The sequence below is a fragment of the Melitaea cinxia genome, chromosome 5, assembly GCF_905220565.1.
Source record: "Melitaea cinxia chromosome 5, ilMelCinx1.1, whole genome shotgun sequence".
Taxonomy (NCBI): Eukaryota; Metazoa; Arthropoda; class Insecta; order Lepidoptera; family Nymphalidae; genus Melitaea; species Melitaea cinxia.
Window position 1 is genome coordinate 17,223,618 of NC_059398.1, and position 23,773 is coordinate 17,247,390.

The following is a 23,773-nucleotide window of genomic DNA, read 5'->3' on the forward strand; positions in this document are numbered from 1 at the left end:
GAAAAGGTTAACTATTCATATATGACGTAACACAATCCGAGGCCATCTAGTTATTAAATGTAAGTCACAGTTAACTAGTTGAAATAGTCATTCATTTGCACGGCCAGACCCGTTCTTTGAATAACGCCACTGAACCAAAAGCCTAAATGTCAATTAGCTGAGTGGCTGAACACAACGTTGAACCACTGGACGATATACAGTTGACTGGGCCGGCTTTGAATCACATGTTTACCTTTACTTAAATTAATTATCATATTTGTATGATGTAAGCATTCGTCTCAAACATCGGACAATGATCTTACTACTGACGCAGGATATCACATCAGGATATCATATCATGGATCCACTAATCTTAGGTTTATTTCTGAAGTTCCAATTCATATCGGTATAGCAGCATAAAATGATTTGGGTGTATCTTTTTTGGTGTGTCTGTTTGGGTTTGTCTAGCGTATCTCGGACAGTATATAAAGCTATAGGTCAATTTTTTTTATCATGGACGTATGGATTGTTATTCATTGTAAGGAAATTATCCTCCTTTTCACAGTAGAACAGCGTGGTAGATAAGCTCCATACCTTTTTCTTCATGGAAAAGCTTAGCCCTATTGTGGGATATTGATATCGTTCAAACTTAAATAGTAAGGAACTAAATCTGTATTAGAGGGGTGACTAGGATTAATCTCCAAGCCTCTTTCTATATAAAGAAGTGGTGGCAGTAAAATATTGACAGGGTTCAAACTGTTTCATTCTAAATCGCTCAATTGTTGAAACTACGTAAACGATAGCATAGCGATAATTACGGTTAATTGTACGTCCTCGCCGGCAGTTCACGGATGAATGCTCCAGCACACCGGGGTGTTTGTGAGCGATTTAATGCATAATGAGCATTCGTTTCAAATAAAATTAATTTTATAATAATATACGACACAATCGTGAAATTAATTTGGATGTTTCATTTATTTGGTTTAATGACATTGAATAGTGCAAACGTAGCACAGATAACTTCGTCAACGTCAATTTCGATGGAGAATACACGAAGGAGGTTGTATGTGTTTAAAATGAGGTAAAAGTTTTAAAAGAGGTTATTTTGTTTTATTCTAGTGCGTTATAAATCGAACATTTATTACAATTTGAATTTATGTGATTAGATTATTTACTTGTGAAAGTTGTCGAATAAATCTATTGAATATAACACAAGTATGTTAAAATAGTTCCATAAAAAGAAAACCGTGATGACCTCCTGGGACCACATATTTAACCTTCAAATGCCTGTTCAAATACGGGTTACCCTTAGGGAATTTCTTGTTGCTAAATTTGTTTAAAAATTCATCTTATTTTCGGCATTGGAGCAACACATTGAGAAATAACCTGCGTCTCTCAGGAGAAATAGTAAGATGTGTATCCCCTGGGGAGTAGAATGGTAGATAAAGAATCTAATACATCACATTAATAGTAATAGAGGCCCAGCATTGGAAGTTAATACCTTGCTTAAAATCTAGAACAACCCGACTAGTGATTTGCTTCCAAGTACCTCGACATTAAGAAAGATCACAGCTAAAATCACTGCTTTCGAGCAGTGCTGTTTTCCTGTGCTGTGTAAGGTGACCAGAGCTCCTGGGGGGATTAGTAGAGTTGGAAACGCGCTGGCGATGTTTCCGGCGTTGCAAGCGTCTAAGGCTACGGTATTCGTTTACCATCAGGTGAGCCGTACTTACGCTTATTTGCTGACTTACTGGTATAAATAAAATAGTATTTTGTACTTTTAGAGTCGTGTGTGCTCTCGGATTCCTGGTACAGAATTCAAACTTCTTTATAGGGTAAAGCGTGACCACATTGATTCATTGTTACTTAGGCGTTTTGGGTTAAGCCCCTTTAACAGATTGATTCAGAAGTGACGGTCGGAATATAAATTATTAAAAAATTTAAAATTAAATAATATTTAAAAATTATGCACAACATTATTGGCAGCTATACTCTAACCTTATATAATGACAATCTGTTTTAACTCCGATACGCTTCAGTTTGTTTCAAACGCCAGATGTAAGTTTCCGAGATTTAAACAAGTTTTTAACAAGTTAAATTGTTTGGTCTCTCCCGAGCTCGGGGTAAAACGAATTATTATCCACGGTTACAGGTGTCAACTTGTGTTGAGTTTTAACAATGTTTGTGTTGCCACCTTAACGATATTCAGGAGAGCGTCTACTGCCTTTGGCAATTTTCTTGCAAATTATCCAAAAGTTATGTATATTAACTAAATAGATAAGTTATTTTGTAAAGCGTGTTAATTTTAGCAAGATGTGTTAACATCATAATATAATTAAATAATGTAGACTGATGTTAAATACCTGCGTATATTGTGATGTCACTAACGTTAATCTAAATTATCTAAAGAGATTTGTCAAAAACGTTACCAATCAATTTGGATTATTTCACGATTGCATTTCGACAGAAAGTTTGTTTATAGAATGAAGCTATGAGTAAAAAAAAAATCATTTTTATAAAAAACGGTAAAACTAAACATACGTAACCGCGAGTATCAACTGGATTGAGCTGTACTGAAGTGGCATGTAATTGTTTCTTGCTGCAGGGGGTTATTCACAATGTAGAAGAGGGGTTGAGCTTAATCTGCCAGTCAGTTCCATTGAGAGTTGGCAGATTATTTCTCATCCCTGAGTAACGATAGTTATTAGGTGTGTACAATAACAACTGTGATCTGTGGCTTTATTTGAAAAAGGAAAAGTATGCTCCACAAGGAAAAATACTTTGCGTAAAGAATTATAAAAAATATAAGAACCTATCAACTAAACTAACTAACGTAATAACCGCGATCTTCGACGCTGATTGAACTTTCGTTTAGACATATAATTATGGGTAATTGAATGTGTAAAACGATTTTTGATATTAATAAAACTATCACCATTCTTACACCAATAAGATTATTACGAGTCATCTACATAAAAATGTGAGTGTCAGTTCCAACGCACGATTGGAGTTTACTCCTTCAGATCGACTAACCAAATAACGCCATCTATTGTTCAAAACGTAGTTGTCTATCAGAGCCTTTTTGGGTTTCGAGCTTCGGCGTTACGAGAAACGTAACGAGGTCATGCGTTCAGCAGATTTTACTGCTCATATATTTTTCATACCGGGGGCCTTATATGAAAGACGATTCCTGATTGGTAAACTCCAAAAAATAAAACTGATTGTCGGTTGCTAAAAACGAATTAATTTATGTAAATATATTAATTTCATTAAACACACTAACCACAAAAGCATTAATCCATTAATTAGACGAATGAATTTATAGAAATACTAAACGGGTATCGCAAAACATTATCGTTTACTATTATTCGAAGCGTAAAAATGTCCGCCATTCCACATTAGCGATGTGAAATATCCGACGAGGTGAATTTGAAACATTTGAAGTTTGCGTCCCGAAACCACAGGAGTGGACGTTTTCGAATTATTTGTATTTAAAATTCATTTGACCGTGAGAAATAGAGAGTTGACCTCAAAGAGTTTTGATTTATTTATCTTGCGTGTGAGTTAAATTCGTAAATGAATTGAATGCTTAAGGTTTGGTTCTTCTTAATTCAAATCTAAATTTGTAGTTATGAATTGAAAATGTCATTAAAATTATTGATGTTTTATTTAGAATCAATATTTTTAATTGCTGGAATGGCAAACAAGCGTTGTATTATGGTATCAGGAGAATCTTAAGCCTATGGCCAATCCTTATCCTGTCTATCAACGCAGCTCACCTCCAGGAGCTCTGGTTACCTTACTTACCAAAGAACAAAACACTACTTAAAATCAATATTATATTGACATTGTAATTATAAAACATCAAAATCGAATACAGTTATACAGAATACTATTTAAATCAGTGAACCCAGAAAAACTTCTACAAGTCTAATTCAAGATCAGTAAATACGAAATCAATTGAACAAATCAACAACACGGTCATATCCGAACAGAACAATAAACAATAAAACAAATCAGAAACATCCTCTCTAACAGTAAACTTTAGCAATCACTCGCAATACGAAAATACTGTCACATAGTCTGATAATCATATAACTGACTACAGTTTACACATTTCAATAAACCATTTGACTATTCTCTCTCTCTCTCTCTCTCTCCCTCTCTCTACAAGTTCGATAAAACTGAAACCGAACAAACTCGCAACACAATGAAGCACAAGTAATACAAAGTGGATTGATAATCTTATTCGAAATTGCTTTGAAAACGCATGTATGTTTCTCTTGGGTAATTCGGTTTTGATGTTATTTTACTTTAATCAAGGTTGTTGTGAATCTCGTCTAATTCGTGACACTTGGTCGTGTCTATTTTGATTTATAATTTGAATTGAAATTGTATTGCTGAATTTTCGTGTCTTTAAGGTTTTTTTTTGCTACTTTTTTATATTATTATTTCCTATCTTATTGGAAATTATATATTTATATAGCGTGGGATTACATCTATATAATTATGTTTGCTCGCAAACGACAAAAAACCGACTTCGATTACATCGACAAGTAATACAACGCAAGAAGGTGCAACAGTCTAGTAAATCCGCGTTATCAAAGATTACTCAAAAAATAGTCATCAGATATCGATAAAATTTAAATTGGACCACAAGACAAACTTTCGATTAAAACAAGAATCATCAAAATTATTTATAAAAAATAAGCCACGTTATAGTAGATCGTTAGTTCGAACCAAAGTAGTTTTACTGAATGCCGATAGATGGCATCGCGAGTATGCACATTCACGTAAATACGTCATCAAAGATTACAAAAAATTACCGATTATATCTCGACCAAACTTAAATGGGACTACAAGACAAGCATCAGCTTTTGATTAAAATAAGATTCATCAAACTCGTTATACACAGTGAAAAGTTATGCGGTATAATACAACGTACGTCAAGGAAAAGTATTCAAGCAAATAGGCATTATTACATGTAAATCGAAAAGTACTTCTTAGATCTCAAATAAATTTGAATGGGTGCACATGAAACGTACCACCTTTCGATTAAAATAAAAATAATTGAACCCACCCAGGCAAAAGTTCTGAAACAATATTTTTTAAAATGAATTAATTTAAAGATCACTCAGAAGATACACATATTCGTAAAAGGTACAATTGTACATTCTTATGTGTATAAGGAAAATTTTAAATACATAAATAAATTGAAAGATAATCTAATTAATCATAAAAATAACATACAAGTTATATTTCGAAAACGTATTGCTTATTTTACTCAATTACATTAAGATCATACAATAATTGAGAATATTATATCTTACAAAGTGTATTTTACATATGGTAGAGATAAAAAGAATCCGAAATATAGAGCAATTATAAGTCTAATTACCGACTACGCTGATGGCTATTTAGTCTAATAATAGCTTAGGTAATAATAATCAGAGACTGAACGGTTAGTGCTCTCGCAGGAATATTAACATCTTAATATAATGTACATAACTATATAGATACAATTATACATACTTGACTCAAACGGTAACAGATTTTATTATTTAGATACATTGAAGATAGATACATTGTACTCTCCGCAAAAGAAACCGACTTCAATTACATCGATATGTAATAAAACGTATCTAAGTAGACAAAACAAATTAACAAACGCACTAGTCGTCACTATGATTTTCGACGGTTCCCTTGATTTCTCTGAGATGCTATCATCAGATCCTGGTTTCCTTACCATGGTAGTATCTTGGGGATATCTTCTTTCCAACAAAAAAAGAATCAGCAAAATCGGTTAATAAACGACGAAGTTATCCGCCAACGCAACACGATCGAATTGATAAATCTCCTTCTTTTTTGAAGTGGGTTAAAAAGTCATTATGTTTCCTGAAATTATCTAATTGTCTTCGCAAATTTCTTTATTTTTCATTTCATAACAATATTTAGCAAAGTATTAAAAATAACTTTAGAAAATAAATAAATAGAAAAGGTACTAGAAACAATGCTATAATAAAATTAGAAGAGAAAAAAACAGGCGAAAGAATCTTAATGAAAAATATCCTAAAATATAAACAGTATTTATCACGTTTTCATAAAAGGACAAACAGTTCCATTGACACTGTTTAAGTATCAAAGCGAAAGAAAACCCATATTACGTACCGAATTTCACCGCAACTATCTTACCAATTAACGAATATTTACCATCGTCGGTCCGATAAAGAAATATCTCATTTATAAAAGCTTCAGATGAAACTATGTAATTTAATACAAACGAAAAGGTTTCTATATAATTACATATTAACTTAGATACGCATAAATTCCTCACAAGTTTCTTTTATATACTATAAACAAGTTATAATTATGTTTATCTTAAACATGATGATGATGAGGCAATTATAAATATTTATGTGGAAACTTTTTGAATAACGTTAAACGTGAAATAACATTCGGTAAGAAAATATATGAATTAATGTATTATAATTTATTTTACGTGAAGATTTTCTAGAAATGTTTTCTTTTTCTTTGCGAGCTAAACTTTTTTTAAATAATAATCAAATAATAAAAAGTTTACATTTGAAAAATCTTTGCGATTTCAAATTTTGGTCCCTTTGACTTTTCTGTTGATCTATTTTAGTGTTTCAATAAAGTAAATTTTACTCAGAAGATTGTCATTGACATTTGTAAGTTCAAATACCTAGTACCTATTGATATGGACTTCGGAAAAACAGAAAAAATAGCGTGATAAAACTCGCATATTATTGACAGGAGAAGACAATTTTACCCGCTTAATTTTTATGAAGAATTAATGGAGCAGAATGATCTTCGTCCAACAGTGGGACGTGACGAGTTACCACCTAGTCTTCTTCAAAAAAGGTCGATGTTCTCATTTCGTCAGTACATATTTTAATGTGTATTATCTCATAACTTTTTATTGTGTGTACCGATTTTGATAATTACTATTTTTTATCCGAATACTGGTACTTGTCGCGTGGTCCCATTTTCATTTCAGCAAGACCTGACTAGCAGTTTTTGTGTTAGAGTCATTTTTTGAAAATCTGAAGCTTACGATGATTTGTCAAAGTGACATAGAATGATGAAGATAAGGAAATTGTTCAGCGAGGTCGAATGATGTAACAAAAACAGAAAATTGAAATAAAACATTGATGCTAGTAGATTCAATTCAAAAGAAGACAGTCGATAATGTCATCAATCTTCTTTTAAAAAATAAAGGCGGGCTTATTTGCTAGAGAGCAATCTCTTCACGGAAACTTTAAGACAGAGGTAATGGTATATTGTCGATATAGGCAGGAAGGTAGAGAAAATGAGGTACATATATAGACAGATATTATATATTAAAAATATATAAGTCCAACAATTATTATAGATATGTATAAATAAATAAATATGATTTAAATAATGAATAACAGATTACAATCAAGGCCTCTTCAAAATAAACCATTGGTAGAACTGAAGCAATAACGAGTAGACTCAGATTAGGAACGAAGTTAGTGTAATTGGAATTCGTAACTATTGCAAATTAGTCTCGGACTGCTCCGATTGTAGTTAGTAGACAATTATCGAGATCTGCTTTGGAATATTATTAACTGACGTGGATAAAATCGGTGGTTTTAATCATCGCTGAGTTTGTGAAGGAACTGAATTATTTGGTATTGATATTTTAAATTTGTCAATTATTTTTTTTTAAGATTAGAAGTTTGATTCTTAATATTTATGGTAATATTTAAAGGTTTTTTTATCGAAATAAAAAAAAATTTGAAATCGTTGGTAAGCCAAAAATTTGCCTTCTTTTTTTTTAATGCTCAAAACAAAGAGTTTAAGTTTAGTGAGGCTCCGAAATTTGGAGTAAAGACTACAATTTGAATAAAGATCGCTAAGAATATTGTAAAAAATATAAACAGCTAATATAACGCTTTAGCCAGTAATATCCCACTGGTAATAGGCCTCTTTCCCCATGTAGGAGAAGGATTAGAGTATAATCTACTACGCCGTTCCAATGCTCCGATGCTCCAATGTCAGGTATAATATAAGTAGGCTTAAATATTTTATAGTTAATAATGTTTACTTGTTCAGAATGACTATAGGCACTAAAATATTACGCCACAAATTGGAAATAGTAACATTAGCCGTAAATATCTTGTTAATAAACTTAGTAACATCTTTGAAGATAATTTCAACATGAATGTGACAAATTCATTTCTCCGAAGTTCCATTTCATCTGAATATATAGATGAACGCTACACGTTTAGATTGCGAAGTCGAGATGATATTTGCTATTCACATCTCACTGTAGTTTTATTCGTGATGTAACTGCTTTAATCTAGTTTGAACCGGTTTTATTTAATTCGTTACAGTTATAATTATTGGAGCCGAAAGTTTAATTATATTTTTAGTTAAATAAGATTATTATTTGATGAATAGTTTTAGACGACTGGATAATTTCATGTGATTGGCGGCGTTGTAGGTTAGTTATAGAAACCTTCGCAATCATTAGAAAACATTTAAGCGGTTGATTTTTTTTAATTAGAAATAGAATTTTGTCTTTTGGTTGTAACAAATATCATTTTTATACACTTTAGTAATTAAGTTTACTTTTTTTTTTAAATTAAGTCTTTTAGTGATTCTAGATATATTTCCAGTAAGTAATATAATTGTCTTTAATTCTTACTCGTTTCACCCGTATTAGTGACTAGGCTAAGTTTATTTTAGCAATTGGTAAATCTTGATTTTACTGTGCGTAGTAGGGTGTGGTTTTAAACGTATCAAGCTTTCACAATCCGATTTGTGAGGTTTGATGTCGGTCCTCGTATCTAGTAACTCAGTGAACATAAAATAACCTAAACTTCTATAAGATTTTGACGTAAATTTATAAATATACAAGAGGTACAAGTTCCAGTAATTTGAATGAATATTTAAAAAAATCCAACAAATTATCAATAATATTCCGTAAAATGTCGAGAAATAAGAGAAAATTAAAAATTCTGTTTCAAAATAGCGATTTCGTTATTATTTTATAAGAGTGTTTTGGAATTTACAAATTTTTATTATATTATTTTTATGTTAAGGTACTGTCGAAGATGTTTTTGATATTTACTTTCTCAGTGTAATCCGTGAGAATATAAATTCAGATATACTTTCTTAAGAATTTTTGTTTTCCTAATTTTAACAATTAATATGTTAATATATGTTTAATAACATTTCGGAGATTATTTTTTTATTATTTTGAAAACATCAAAAACTACAAAATTTACGAGTAATTCTCTTGAAACTCCTGTCTATATAAAAATCCGGAGAGGGTTTGGAGCTTAATACACCATAAATTTCACTGCAGGTTGGCGTATAATTATATTTTCATGATTAAGGATAGAGAAGCCTACGTCCAGCGGACTGCGATAGACTGAAGTGACCGAGCGATCGAGTGATTAACTATTGCCATCGGGAGTCTCATGATTCTAGTCACAGTATGAATAGAGGGCTTTACGTGTACTCAAATAAAAGGTGGAGAGATCCATGAGGATATACTAGACCAGAAACAGATTTTCGTAAAAATATATCCTTCATTGGGCAAATGATCCCACTACCAAAAACAATTATAAAAAAAAGTTTGATCGTATTGCAAATGTAACGAAACTCCATATACAAAATACATGACGTGTGATTATTATAAAGTTGTGGTCGCCCAGTGGTCGAAATCCGACCTTTTTTTTAGGTGGGAAAAATCCATCATGGATATCCTCCAGCGCGGGGGCGCCAGAGGGTTATGTCAGATTCCTACTGACTAAAAAAACCACCACGTGTGAGCAGTCGTCCGCCTGGGTGGAGCGAGATGGTGTCGCGCTAGCATTTGCCACCTGGTCGAAATCCGACCATAATTTAACCATAGACTTTAACAATAAACAAAAGAACATATAGCGTATCTGTGTCAAATACATGGTAGTCTGTGTAATGTATTTTCATTAAAATAATAGTTTTTTTTTGCATAATCAAAAAAAATATTAGAATTGTGCACCCCTTCTCTGTATAAACTACTAGCTGACCTCGCAAACGTTGTTTTGCCATATATGTTATTAACCCCCCTTAACCCCCCCCTTATACCTTAGCTGTATGAAAAATAGATGTTGGCCGATTCTCAGACCTACCCGATATGTACACAAAGTTTCATAAAAAACATTGTAACTAACATTGTGTCACGAGAATTTTATATATAAGATTTTTCACTGATTTTTTTGTTAAAACACAATAAAATATAGCCTATATCACTTTTGAATAGTGTAGCTTTCTGGTAGTGAAACAATTTTCATGCTCGGATCAGTATTTGTGAAGATTACCCCCTACATACAAACAAAGTTAGAAACTTTACCTCTTTATAATATTAGTATAGATAAGTCTGCGCAATTTTTGTAAAAAGGGGTACAAAATTTTTGCTTCACGTAGATATTAATATATAGATATCCAATAATAATGTACATACGACGACCTTTAAAATTAAAATCAAAACACTTGCAGATCAGTTCAAATCTAAACTGAATAAAGTTAAAGGTGAAACCGTCGCCAACGTTACCAAATAAACAAGCTAAGTTTCAAAAGCCGGACCTAATGTTAAACGAGCGCTAACTCTAATACGTAACTGGGTGCTAATTGGTGAACTATAACCTCTCACAAGTTACAGGATATGGCGACTAGCAATTTATTTGATATTAACTACACCTATTACAAGCCACCGGATGTAGCGATTAGCGATTTATTATTGTCAAGACAAGGTTTTTATAAAAAGCTAAGAAAAAATTAATAAAAAATTTGGCGTGCGAAGTTCGTTGGGTAAGCTACTGTAGACTACCAAACTTTTTTTTCTATATAATCAGGTCGGCAAACAAGCATACGGCTCACATGATGCGAAGCGATCACCGTAGCTTATAAACGTCTGCAACAGAAGAAGCATCGTAAGCGCGTTGTCGACCTTACCCAAGAGCTCTAGTCACCTTACTCACCACAAGAACATAACACCACTTAAAGCAATATTATTTAACTGTAATATTCTGTAAGGTCGAGGTATATCCCCAGTCAGGCTGCTCTAGATTTTGAGCAGGATATATTCTATTGCGTCCTACCGCAGTAACCTAAATTTATTTATAAAACTAGCTGACCCGACAACTGCTATCTTGTCTTACAAATTGTCGTACAAAGCGTTTCGAATCATCTTTTTTAATGTGCACGGCCAAGGAGTGGAATTCCCTGCCGGCGTCTGTATTTCCTAGTTCATACAACCCTAACCCTAACCAACATGTTTAAAGCGCGAGTGAATAGGCTTCTTCTGGGCGAGCTCGCTCCATCTTCGATCTCGTCTCTGTTCTAGAGCTAGACTGGGGTCAAGAGTAAGCCCATTATATAATAAAAAAAAATGTCAAAAGCACGAAGTTAACCTTCATGCCATCTTCATACATTCTTAAGAACCTTTTAAAAAGTATTAAAAAAAATGGTCCAGCTGTTCTTAAGTTTAGGGTTTAGCAACACATTAAATGATTAATTTTAAGTTATGCTTAAGCTATGTGTCTGTAACAAGGAGTGTGTATGTCTCAAATAAACGTTAATTGTAATGTTTATTTATACAGATGTATTAATATTAATTTGCGTTTTATTTTTACGTTTCAATAACTATTCAACAATAAAATTCATGTCATAAATGAATCATGGAATGGCACCTGAAAATAACATCATCATCATCATTACAGCCTGTACAGTCCACTGCTGGACATAGGCCTCCACAAGTTTACGCCTAAAATAACGTGAACTCATGTGTTTTTCCTATAGTCACCACGCTGGGCAGGCGGGTTGGTTGAAAATAACAAGTTACAGCTAATAAGTTGGGGTAACACGAAGGGTGAGACGCATTTCCGAGTCATCTAATAGATGTAAACGTAGCGAAAAATAAAAATTGTATTAATTAATTCATTGTTGCGTCCACTTTTGGCACTTTCTTTATTTAGTTTAATTTTTCTATTTTGTTAGAGTCGCTCGCTTCAGCCTGTAACTATCCCACTGCTGGGCATAGGCCTCATTCCCCATGCAGGAGAAGGATCAGAGCTTAATCCACCACGCTGCTCCATATATATTCCCTACTATGAGTAACGATCGCTATCAGGTGTACATGATAGATATATACCGGGACCGACAACTTAACGTGCTCGCGGAGACCCACAAGGATTGCACAAACACCCAGACCACAGCAAACATCTCTTTGGCCAATACAAATGTTTGTCATGTGCGGGGATCCAACCCGCAATCACCAGCGCAACAGCCACAAACCAGTGCTGTGACCGTTGCGCCAACGTGTGCGTTATTTTGTTAGAGTGAAATAAGTGAATAAATAAATTAGTTAAATAAAATGCATCCCTCAAATAGATCTAGATATCCCATTACCTATCTACGCTATAATAATGTAACGTTGGAACAGCGTACCCCAGTTTTAAAGTAAAATGCATCGGACAAGTTATAACAAATGGGACCGAACTGGCTCGGGTCGATTAAATGATATTGAATTAAAACTTACGCTGCACTACCTGGAGCTTAATGGACGCTTTGGAAAAGTGATTTGTTGAAAGCTTTCGAAATTTTAAGTTTAATATTCATACTACTTAAAGTTCCTGAATGCGTTTTGTGATATCCTGAATTGTAACGTTTGCAGAGGTACATCCTCTGCAAACGTTGTTATTATAGTTCGTAGTACATCCTCTCAAATGCAAAACAAATCAATATAAATAGTCATTTTTCCAATAACTATGTAGTTTTATTTTCTAGAATGATAAAATGATATATCTTATAAAATATATATATAAATACTTATAAAAGGTCATTTCAGTTGTAAATGTTTTCTAAAAATTATTTTTCATCCCTTCAATCGTCAATCTTTATACACTTTAGTTTTTTATAATAATTAGACCGAAGGTATTATGTGAACAATTCCTTAGTAGTTTTTACAAATTTTAGTATGAATTATTCTTAGTAGTTTTCACAGATTTTTCGTATATCAATTATTTTTTAGTAGTTTGCACAGTAAACATCTTTCTCTCTCTCTCTCAACTTTTACGTTGATATTATTTTAGACTAGTTTTTATTACTTGTGTATATCATAAGGGACATTTCACGACATTCTGACATGACATTAGTATAATGTGATATTTACTCACCCCTCTAGAAGAGCATTCGTTATTGTTGTGGTCGGTTGGGCACCTGGTGTGGTCGATGTAGGGAAAGATGGAGGTGCACGTTTGGTTGACGCAGATCAGGTTGTCTCCACACGGGGTCCCGTCCCGCACCAGACCCAGGAGCCCGATTTCTGAGTGTTCTGGTAAACCTGTTGTCGCTCTGAAATTTTTGGGAGTTTATGGCTATATTTTCATATCAAAATTATTGAATCGTCTCCATGTATAAAATATTATTTTCTAATTATAGTCTTAATTGCAATGCTTAAGAATTAATTTTAAACAAATTGTACCGTTCTCTTCTGGACTAGTTTAATTTTTGACCACTTACAGACACATTGGACAATTTACCAGGCAGAGCTTGATATAAGAAAGAAGTTGTGTTATGTAATTCATCAACTTTAACTGCAAGTAAGACTGATATCTAAAGGGTTCTATATTATCTCGCAACATTGTCAATTTTCTTCTTTTATTGAGAACTTTTTAAATTTTCACTTTTCGAAAACATAACATAATTTGTGTTAAATGTTGTCATTGGAATGCAATACTGTAAAATTTTGATGTTATTAACTGGTAAACCTTTAAAGACAGCTCACTAACAGAAGAATTAATGGAATGACTGTGGAATCTTATCAATAGAACAGTATATTGCTTACATATAGATTTAATAGAAGAATTTATTGTCATTAATTTTTAATATTAGGATTTATAACCAGATAATTACTGTATTTATCGTCAGTTATTGTCTCCTGTTTCTCTTACTCTTTAGTTAGTCAGAGTTCCCGATATTTTGGTATGGTTGCATCATGGTTGTAGTCATAGGAAACTTAAAATATTTTTATGAATAATGTCCCTTTTGACGTGTCAATGGCGAACCTATATAGCCAGTTCTCTGGAGCGCAGGTGATACGAGAAAACTGATTTTGTCTTACGAATTTTGTAAAGTAACATAACCATTAAAAGATAAACTTACTTGCAGTCGTATTCGTTGCCTTTGATAGTAATTATAGTTCTCGTGTAGTACTCATCCATTCCTGGAACCACTGGGTATCTGTTACCGGACTGACACTGGAGCGATCCGCATTTCACGTTCCTGGAAACATCATATTTTATACCACGGCGAATAAACTATTTAGAATTATATGTAACATCATCTACAGGATATTTTCGTAGATTTATCTGAATATGTTACAGCGCATTCGCAAAGGGTAGTAATGTCTAAACTTTAAAGTTTACATGGAATTTACTTTAGTCTAGATCTGTCACCAAAACTATACAGAATTTAGCGAAGGCAAAACTTTGTACAATGACTAATCCTATGTAGTTTTTTTAAGAGTGAAACTTCGATGGATCCGTTGTAATTTGAAACTCAATGAAACGAAAATGTATCACGATAAACAAACAAACATAAATGTACAGGAGGTAATGAGATAGAATACATTACTGATCAAAGTAAGTGTGTAAGTGACGCGTCTTGCATGGCGCTTACGACCTTTTTCACGAGACCGTGATCATCGTCGATAGAAGAAATCGCAACGATCTACCTTCCTACGACTTTTCAGAAGTTTCACTTCTGGCGTATGTGAACTTTTTTATGAGGTCATATATCAAAATGCTGCGTGGTTAAAGAATATAGCCACCCCCTCTCTTCCCGTGGGTGTCGTAAGAGGCGACTAAGGGATAACACAGTTCCACTACCACTTTGGAACTTAAAAAGCCGACCGATGGCGGGATAGCCATTCAACTGCTGGCTTTGAAATACACAGGCCGAAGACGGGCAGCAACTTCTTCGGCGCGACAAAGCCAGTCCTGTGGTCACCAACCCACCTGCCCAGCGTGGTGATTATGGACCGTGATCACACATGAGTTCACGCCATTTTTGGCGCGAACTTGTGGAGGCCTATGTCTAATAATGGACTGCGATAGGCCGAAATGATGATGATATATCAAAGTATTTATAAAATACTTACTCTGTATCACACTTCATAAAATTTCCATTATTGTCCTTCCCACAGTGCCCTGTCACCGAGCCCTTAGAATTGAATTGTTCAAAGCATTCCTTATCCGCTCCGTTGGAACCAGTGCCCCAGATTTTCTCACACTGGTTGGATAGCGTGGGGCATTGTCCAGCAAAGCAATACCCTTTGCTTGACTCGCAAGGTTCACCGTTTTTCCGATAAGCGTCAATGGGACAGGAACCGGACAGGCCAGTGCACGTTTCCTCTAGATCACACTCATTCGTAGATTCTCGACAAACGATACCTCGAGGCTTTAGCTGTGGAATTTTATTTAATTAGTAATATGTAATTTTTTTTAAGTGAATTTAGTTTTTGATCGGAAATAATGTCTAAATTGAAGAGGGATTAAAATAAAATAGAAAATGAGCTTCTACCAGCAATAGTGTGTGATTAAATAGTTTCTTTATTTTAAACTTAAAAATCTTTCTAAATGTAATCTTATACAAAGTAATGTTAAAAACTAGTTCTATTTATTTAATATTAGTACCAACAAAATATACTAAATGAAAACAACAAAAAGTAAAAAAAAAATAACGAAATAAAATATTATGCTTAAAGGTTAAATATAGATGTTACGCATATTTCACGAAAAGAAACTGACGCAGAAAACGCCAAAATAAAATAATCAACAAAAAAATATATAATATTGAGGCAATGAAAAATGTTGTTATTCAGACCCATATTCTAATGGCACAAATGTAAGGCACAATACCTGACATCGTTCACAGCACTCTCCCTCAGCACATTGCGCTTCTTTCGTTAGTCTGCAGGTGAAGGGGTCACAGCATGGGTTCAGGTGCTGGCACTCAGATATCGTCCCACAGTCGCACTCTTCACCCTCATCCAGACGTCCATTACCACATTGACGATGCACCACCAACTGTAAAAAAATAACTCTTGAAACTCGTATACCCAATTCGTACCCTCATATTATTAAGGTAGGAGAGAGCAGAAAACATTACACTTAAAATTTGGAACACTAACTCGAGACTGGGGAAGTACCTCAAACTTGCAGTAGATTACAGCTAAATAATACTGCTATCAAGTAATGTTGTTTTTCTTCAGTGAGTAAGGTAGCTAGGGCTTTTGAAAGCGCTGAATAGCGTGAGCAATGTGCTGGTAATGCTTCTGATTTTGCTAAAATTTATAAGTAACGGTATCCGTTTATCATTAGGTAAATCGTCCACTCGTTTGCCACCTCTTTTAAAACAAAAATAAACCAATGGAAAATTTCAGTGATAATCTAACATTGCACATTTTTCAAACGACTGCAATAAAAACTTTAAGACGTGAGTTTACTGCCAGTTATAAAAGTCTAATAAATCATATTTTAGTCGTTTACTTATTCTTGACCATTTGAAAGTTTGAAATAAAATGGAAGAAGAAAATTTATCCATTATAGAGAAGAACCTTATGGGAAAAATGTCCTATTACTCTGTAGAAACATGGACAATTGCAGACCAAATTCTCATAGATCTCATAGCCACTCATAAGTCGGTATTAGGATATGATTATCTTAGGATGTAAGTAGGTTTATGATATTTTTTACCATAGGGAAAGAAAACGAGAATTAGATGGCAATTGTTATCATTTAAATGTTATCTATATAAACAAAATTGAATTGGCGAAATGTAAGTACGCTGTCTTATTTCCAAACGAAAGCACCAAATTTAATATTATTTATTATTAAGAAACATTTTGCGAAGTCTTTAAGGGTTTAATTCAGTGAAAATAAACTGAGTAGATCACAATAGACGCCTGTAACAACCTGCTGCTGGTCCTAGACCTTTTACTCCATGTAGGAGAGGGGGTGGAGCTTAATTCACCATGATGCAACTTTGCAAGTTGGCGGATATATTCGCAACTGTGAGTAATGATCGCTATCAGGTGTCAATGCTAACAACCGGGACCGACTGCTTAACGTGCTCTCCGAGGCACGGTGGCGAGACCAAGAACGGAAAGAAAGAACAGAACAGGTAACCAGACCAGAAAGAAATATTTGTACCAAAAGAAATATCCGTTCCGAGCGTGAATTGAACCCATAAGCGCCGGAATGTGAGCGCTAAAACGGTGCCACCATTAGACCAGAGTGATGCCTTTAAAATTAAGTAGGTAAACGTAAAATGATACACAATCCTAATTTTGGATTCAGAGAATCCAAATAAGTAATCACAAAACCTAATTGGAAAATTTACAAATGTAATTGCTTTTGCTTTTAAGTTCTTCACAAAATATCTAATATTTGCGAATTAATTTATAAAAGGTAGATTTTGAATTTTCGTAATATAAACTCGATATTTGATTCCAAAAATAGAATACATTTGGTGCTTCTGTTACAAACTTTATAATTAGTATGTGTATAACTTTTTACATTTGAAATTTACCTTATTCTGTACAATTGGATATGATTATAATATTTTATATGATTAATAAAAATAATTAAACTTTTATGCAGAGAATAAAGTTTTTGATAACAAATTTGAATTGAACATTTTAATTTATATAGATATTCTGAAGTTGGTTAATAGTTTTTGGTAAAAAAATGTTTTTGACTTACTCATAGTTTTACAAAAAAAGTAATAATGGAGGTTGATTGCTTTATGGGTTTACGTAATTCTGTTTCAGTAACTGTTTAACAATTGAGATAATAAATAGGTCATGGAAAGTAGACCGAGTTAAAGAATGTAACATTGTAATTTAACTTTCATTCTTCCCAGTCCCCGCTTTTGTTTCGTAATTAACTTAAATCTAACGAATATAGCGAGATTAAAAGTTTATGAAGAGGATAACTATGAAATATATTGTAACTTCGCTAAGAGAATTTAAAATAGTTACACTTTTAACGTAATTTATAATGTATAATGTAGTGCGCGATTCAAAATGTAACTAAAAGATGATACTAAACGTAATTGGATGAAAAATGTAAAAACTTTACAAGTTAAATATCGTCCCGCTTATAAATGAGATCTTCAAACTTACATAATAGCGAAAAACATTTCCGCGATGATGAATAGTAAACGAACTGAGGAAAAATTAAGGGTCGAAGGCAACATCGAGTGGCGAGAGCACGCTGACCTAAATTCTTAAGCGCAGAACAATCGAAGGTGAAAAGGAAGTCCACGATCATCCGATAAATATGTAAACGTTCGCAAACGATGCGGGATCCTCGGCCGTTATCGCTTGCCGCTATGTAAATTTATTCCAATAGAAACTGCTCCCGGCCCGCGCCCTGTTATTATATATTCGAAAACGAAGAGATAATTCCGCGGGATCTCTATTACCATAACTTTTATTAAAGGAGTGGAACCAAAGAAGAGATGACAAACAATGCGAGCCAGCTGATTAATTTTCGACGTAGAAGTCTGTTTTACATTCGAATACCCGCCGTGTTAATGGCCGGTGGGGAGAGTGAATGACGTCAGAGTTGAAAAGTTGTCTTGTTCGAGCCGGTTTAACTTCTCGGATTGTGGTTTCATGGAGGTGTCGAGTAACTTCCTCGCTTGTACCAATTATAAACGCGTCTCTGGAAGTTTATTGAATTGTATGGAATGGATGGTTTAAGCGTGTTGGAATGCTTCGATGTTATTTTGAAATTTTCTAATTAGATGAACTCCAGTATAGTGTTGCGGTTTAACATTTGTTAAATTAATACTGACTAGTGATCTCAGCTAGGCTATTATATACAATGTTATATATATATATATATATATATATATTAATGTATGTTCGGGAATAACTTTTTCGTTTATGAACCGATTTTGATATAAGAAAACCATGATCTGATGATGGGATCCCAGAGAAATCGAGGGAAACCCTCGAAAATCGTAGTGACGACTAGTGCGTTTGTTAATTTGTTTTGTCTACTTACGTTGTATTACTTGTCGATGTAATTGAAGTGAGTTTTTTTCATTTGCGAGCAAATGCAATTAAATGTGAATGAATTGAATAAAACGTAGTTACTATCGAAAAAAACTTTTAGTAATCACTATCATGTTAAAGACAATTTAAATCCTAACAAATTACTATCATCAAAATTAATATCACTAATACGAAATTTCGCTTCAAACTTCACACAAATTCCGGGTAAACATGATCAAATATGAACTTATTGGATGGACTCGACTAAAAGGTTCTTATGAGCTTAGTAATAAACCCAAACTTCATTTGAACCGGTAAGCCGTTGGCATACTTTACTTCGTTAACAGGAATTTTGTCAGTGCCAAGAATGCATAACGTGAAAATTTCTATTCACCCCTCAAACAATGAGGTGCCTTTTGATATTGCCCATAGACTATATTCGCTCTAAACACCTTTAGTGGATTTTACGACGCAATTCGGAACGAAAGATATTCCAACAATAAAATAACGATAATTTGAACGAGGTATAACTGCATCGTTTGAACGATTGTTTATGGTTCTTTAAATTCCTAGAAATAGGCTTTAAAGAATTTCGACCTGAACCAGCAACTGTAACATACTTTCTTTTGATAGTCACTTTTAAGTAAATCTTTCTATTCATTATATCCATATTTACATCTATAGATATGTGATTTAAGTCATTGATGTATGTACGGTAGGAAATGTGGTGGTCAAAATTTGGAGCAGCCAACTGAGGTAAAAGCTCAAAATTACAGAAGATCACAGCAAAATAAAAGTGCTACTGTGAGTAAGATGGCTCCTGAGGTCGGAGCTAGGCTCGACGACTCGCTTGTAATTCTACTGACATTTTAGGCATCTATAAGCTACGGTATCAGCTTACCATCAGATGAACCGTAGTGATATTTAAAAATATCCTTACCTCGTTAGGTTTATTCAGCAAACAGAGTCCCTGTCCTATACGCAGTTCGTTTATGTAATCATTCTTCGAGCAGTCGGAGAATTTGTACGGTTGGACGCTCTCTAAGCCGACGATGGACTGTGCCATGATGCATCCGTGCCAGTCCTTGCAACAGCTCTCCCTTCCATCGTCGTGGCCCATACCTTAATAATGGAAAATATGAATTTAATTTGTAACAATAAACTATGATATGGATTTATAGGAAGCTATAATAATTTTACATTAAGATTTAGCGTTTCTTAAATATTTGGACTAGGTTAAGTTTGCTGGATAACACTTGGTACTTACTTAAGTTTGAAATTTACCTAATAATATATTGAATATTGATATATTGAATGATTATTATATGAAAATAAATTATGATGCTTTTCCTACCTTAACATTTTTTTGTTAGTCTTTTTTTTTGAGATTGTAGAAATGTAGTCTTTTGATGTTATTAAGTGTATACTTTCGCCTTATGGTGAAATAAATATTTTCATTTCATATACTATTTTGCAAAGTTATATTTTAGAAATTTAATTTCCATAATTTTGAAGAATTGTATTAAAAGTTTGAAAAGTATGCTGTATAAGAAGGATAAGGTCCTTTAAGGCTCACTTATCTGTTCTGCTATGTTACAAAAAAAATCAGAATTTTTGGAAACATGCAGATATTTTTGAATTTTTCTTCCTTCCCAGAACAGCGTAAATTATAAACAAAAAACAACGTAAAAAGTTACTGTATAAGCTCGAATCTTAATCAACTTTTTCTGAATTTTATCAAAATTATGTCGACCAAAGTGAAATACTAGATATACACAATTAATCCTCACCAATATTGTGCCCGATCATGTGCGCCATAGTGCCGGCCAGGAGGTGCGGTTCGTAGGTGTTTGTGTCAACGGAGATGCCAACGGACTTCGGTGTGCACATCGTATCAGGCACTGAGATCCCGGACTCCCCACCAGGGAATGTCAGACCGCTGCAAGGAATTACGAATTAGTAACAGCTTAGTTTTAGACATCGCTTTGGTGTAGTAGTTGGTGAACCGTGTGAGCGTGTTCGATTCCCGCTCGGGAAGTATATTTGTTTTGATAAATATTTCTTCCCGGTCTGGTTGTCTTTAGTTGTGGGTCTCCTTAACGTGCCATGGAAAATACTTTAAGTAGTTGGTCTCTGTTATTATTATAGACACCTGATTAGCGATCGTTACTCAGAGTACAAACCCGCAGTGGAGCAGCGTGGTGGATTAAGCTCTGACCCTTCTCCTACAAGGAGAAAGAGGCCTATGCCCAACAGTGGGATGTTACAGGCTGAATCGTAATAGCTTAGTTTTTGTATTCAGCGGATGTTACACAAACTTAAACATTGTCAACCTTTTGAATCGTATCGTGTATATTTATTAGCTAGTTTTGCTCGCGACTTCGTCCGCGTGGAATAGTGACTACATGTTCTACGTGATTCTTTAAATTGTCATAACTTTTTTATTTATGAACCGATTGACATAAAACAAACTCTAAATGTTAAGCTAAGCTTGCTAAAACATATTCGTAAAAATAACATCTGAATGGGAGAAGCCGTGTGTGAGATTAGCATGCACAAACGCACAGAGAAACAGACAAAAATTCTGACAATCATTGTTTTGGGTGCTATTTGCGTTGATAAAGGTCCCAATATTTTTTCTCATATATCTTAAGTGTACAGACAGCGACTCGTTACATTTTTATTATATGTATTGATACTATGAGTGCGATAATGTTATATTGCATATATTATGTTACTGTCTTCAAATCGACTTATATGCGTAACGACGAAAAATCTTGAATCTTCATTAATCGTTTAGTTAGTTTACAAAATTTTAATCTTTATACCAAAACTCTTAGCAGTTTCCTTAGTGAAAATTTTTACTACAACGACATTGTGCCCACTTTCTACTTGCAATTTTAAGTAAAAATTTGATTCCTAATGTTATTTATTTCAAGTGTATTGTTTACAGCATCATGTTAATAGATAGTCATTTGTAGAATTGACAATAGATAGATGCTTGAAAACGGTCGTAAGTCAACCAAATGTTCCTTGCTACATTCTGGTACAATATTCCTTTCCACGTACTCAACCAATCAATTATAAACGCAAATAGAAAATTATCCGCCAGACAATCAAACGAATTCGTTACATTCATACAAAGTAAAGATAATTCTATAGCTAATAATAAAAATGAATGAAAATCATTTTACCAATAACTCTATCGACAAAAGCTAGCAAATTATATTATATTGAGGACGATATTGTAAATAGTCGAACCCAAATAATCCTCGGGGACCAATATTAAAAGATCCCTAACATAAACATGTATATTTCTAAGAAATATAAAGTTGGATTAACGTATTTCGTAGATTCTTCACCCGGACCTAGCTACGTAACTGACATATTTGGGTTATGTTGGTCACAATGCCACAAAAAAATAGGTTTCGTCAGGGCTGCCAGCGTTTGAATAAGTTAGCGGGAAAAGAGGTCGTATTATTTTGTTATATGTTTTTTTTTTTTTTGATTATTGACGAAATTGAATGGAGATAGGTTGGCCGTGTTCTATGTAACATATTTTTTTTTGTCTTTAATATGTTTAAAAAGAAATTCGAGTAAATATAACATTAAAATCATAACCTAAGTATTTATTAAAAAAAATATATTATCCTGTTATTAAAAATTAAAAAAATATATTATTTATAGTTTTACAAATCACGAATAATAAAAATACCAAAATATCAGGCGAAGACTGATAATTTTTTTTTGTTCGCTGAAATTGTAGTCGTCATGACAGCGCTTAAAGAGAAGATAGGATTGCATTAGTTTTAAACGAAAAATCACTCAAAACGCATCAGATGCAGTCGTTTCATACTTTTACTAACCATTCGTTCGCAATTACCTAAAATCATAATTTGTGTTATATATATATATATATATATATATATATATATATATATTAGTTATACAACATTATCTTAGTTGTATTTTATATATATATGTATTTTCATTGATTGTCTCTATTTAGTTACAATGTTAATTATTATTTTTAGTAAAATTTTGTGTAATGGCACTATTGGCTTTTATAAAAATATATAGGTCAGTCCTCCCGTGAACATGATTGCTGTAAAGTATTCAAAACGTCGGGCATGTAATAAACTTTATAAATCGCGATAAAATCCAAAAAAAATTGTATCATTATACTGAGTTAAATTCGCGGAAACATTAGAAAATAATATGTAATGTATAACACAACTCAGCCTGTAACATACCACTGCTGGGCATAGGCCTCTTTTTCCATGTAGGAGAAGGATGAGATATACCCTCGTATAAATAAACAAAATAACATATACATAAATATTACGAATTGCTAACCCTAAGCTCCGAAACGCTCTTGGAACTGACGTGTACCTATATTTCAACAATAAAGCACTTTCATACTCATCTCCCCGTTTCAAAAATATTGTTTTCAATCTTGTTTACGAAGCATCACAGTATTAAATGTTTTTCATCCGTGTATTGTTGTACCGGAAAAATAAAATTATGCTTGTATAAACACTACTATCCAAAATAATTGTATTTGCAAGCAAACGAAAAAAAAAAAAACCGACTTTAATTATATCGACCAGTAATACAACGTAGGTAGACGAAAAATTAGTCAAGTAAATAAGCATTATCAAAGTTTAAAAATATATCAGATCTCGATGAAAT

At 33.4% G+C, this 23,773-nt stretch overlaps 1 protein-coding gene across 1 annotated transcript in view; it reads right to left on the reverse strand.

The window, feature by feature from the left end:
• Positions 1-23,773, reverse strand: part of LOC123653898 (disintegrin and metalloproteinase domain-containing protein 11) — a 272,141-nt gene that overhangs the window by 18,902 nt on the left and 229,466 nt on the right. The window contains exons 12-17 of the mRNA XM_045589876.1: positions 20,872-21,020; positions 20,022-20,203; positions 15,936-16,103; positions 15,176-15,480; positions 14,179-14,298; positions 13,191-13,368 (exon numbers count right to left, since the gene is read on the reverse strand). Of these exons, the coding sequence (XP_045445832.1) occupies positions 13,191-13,368; positions 14,179-14,298; positions 15,176-15,480; positions 15,936-16,103; positions 20,022-20,203; positions 20,872-21,020 (1,102 nt within the window). The remainder of the gene's footprint in view (positions 1-13,190; positions 13,369-14,178; positions 14,299-15,175; positions 15,481-15,935; positions 16,104-20,021; positions 20,204-20,871; positions 21,021-23,773) is intronic.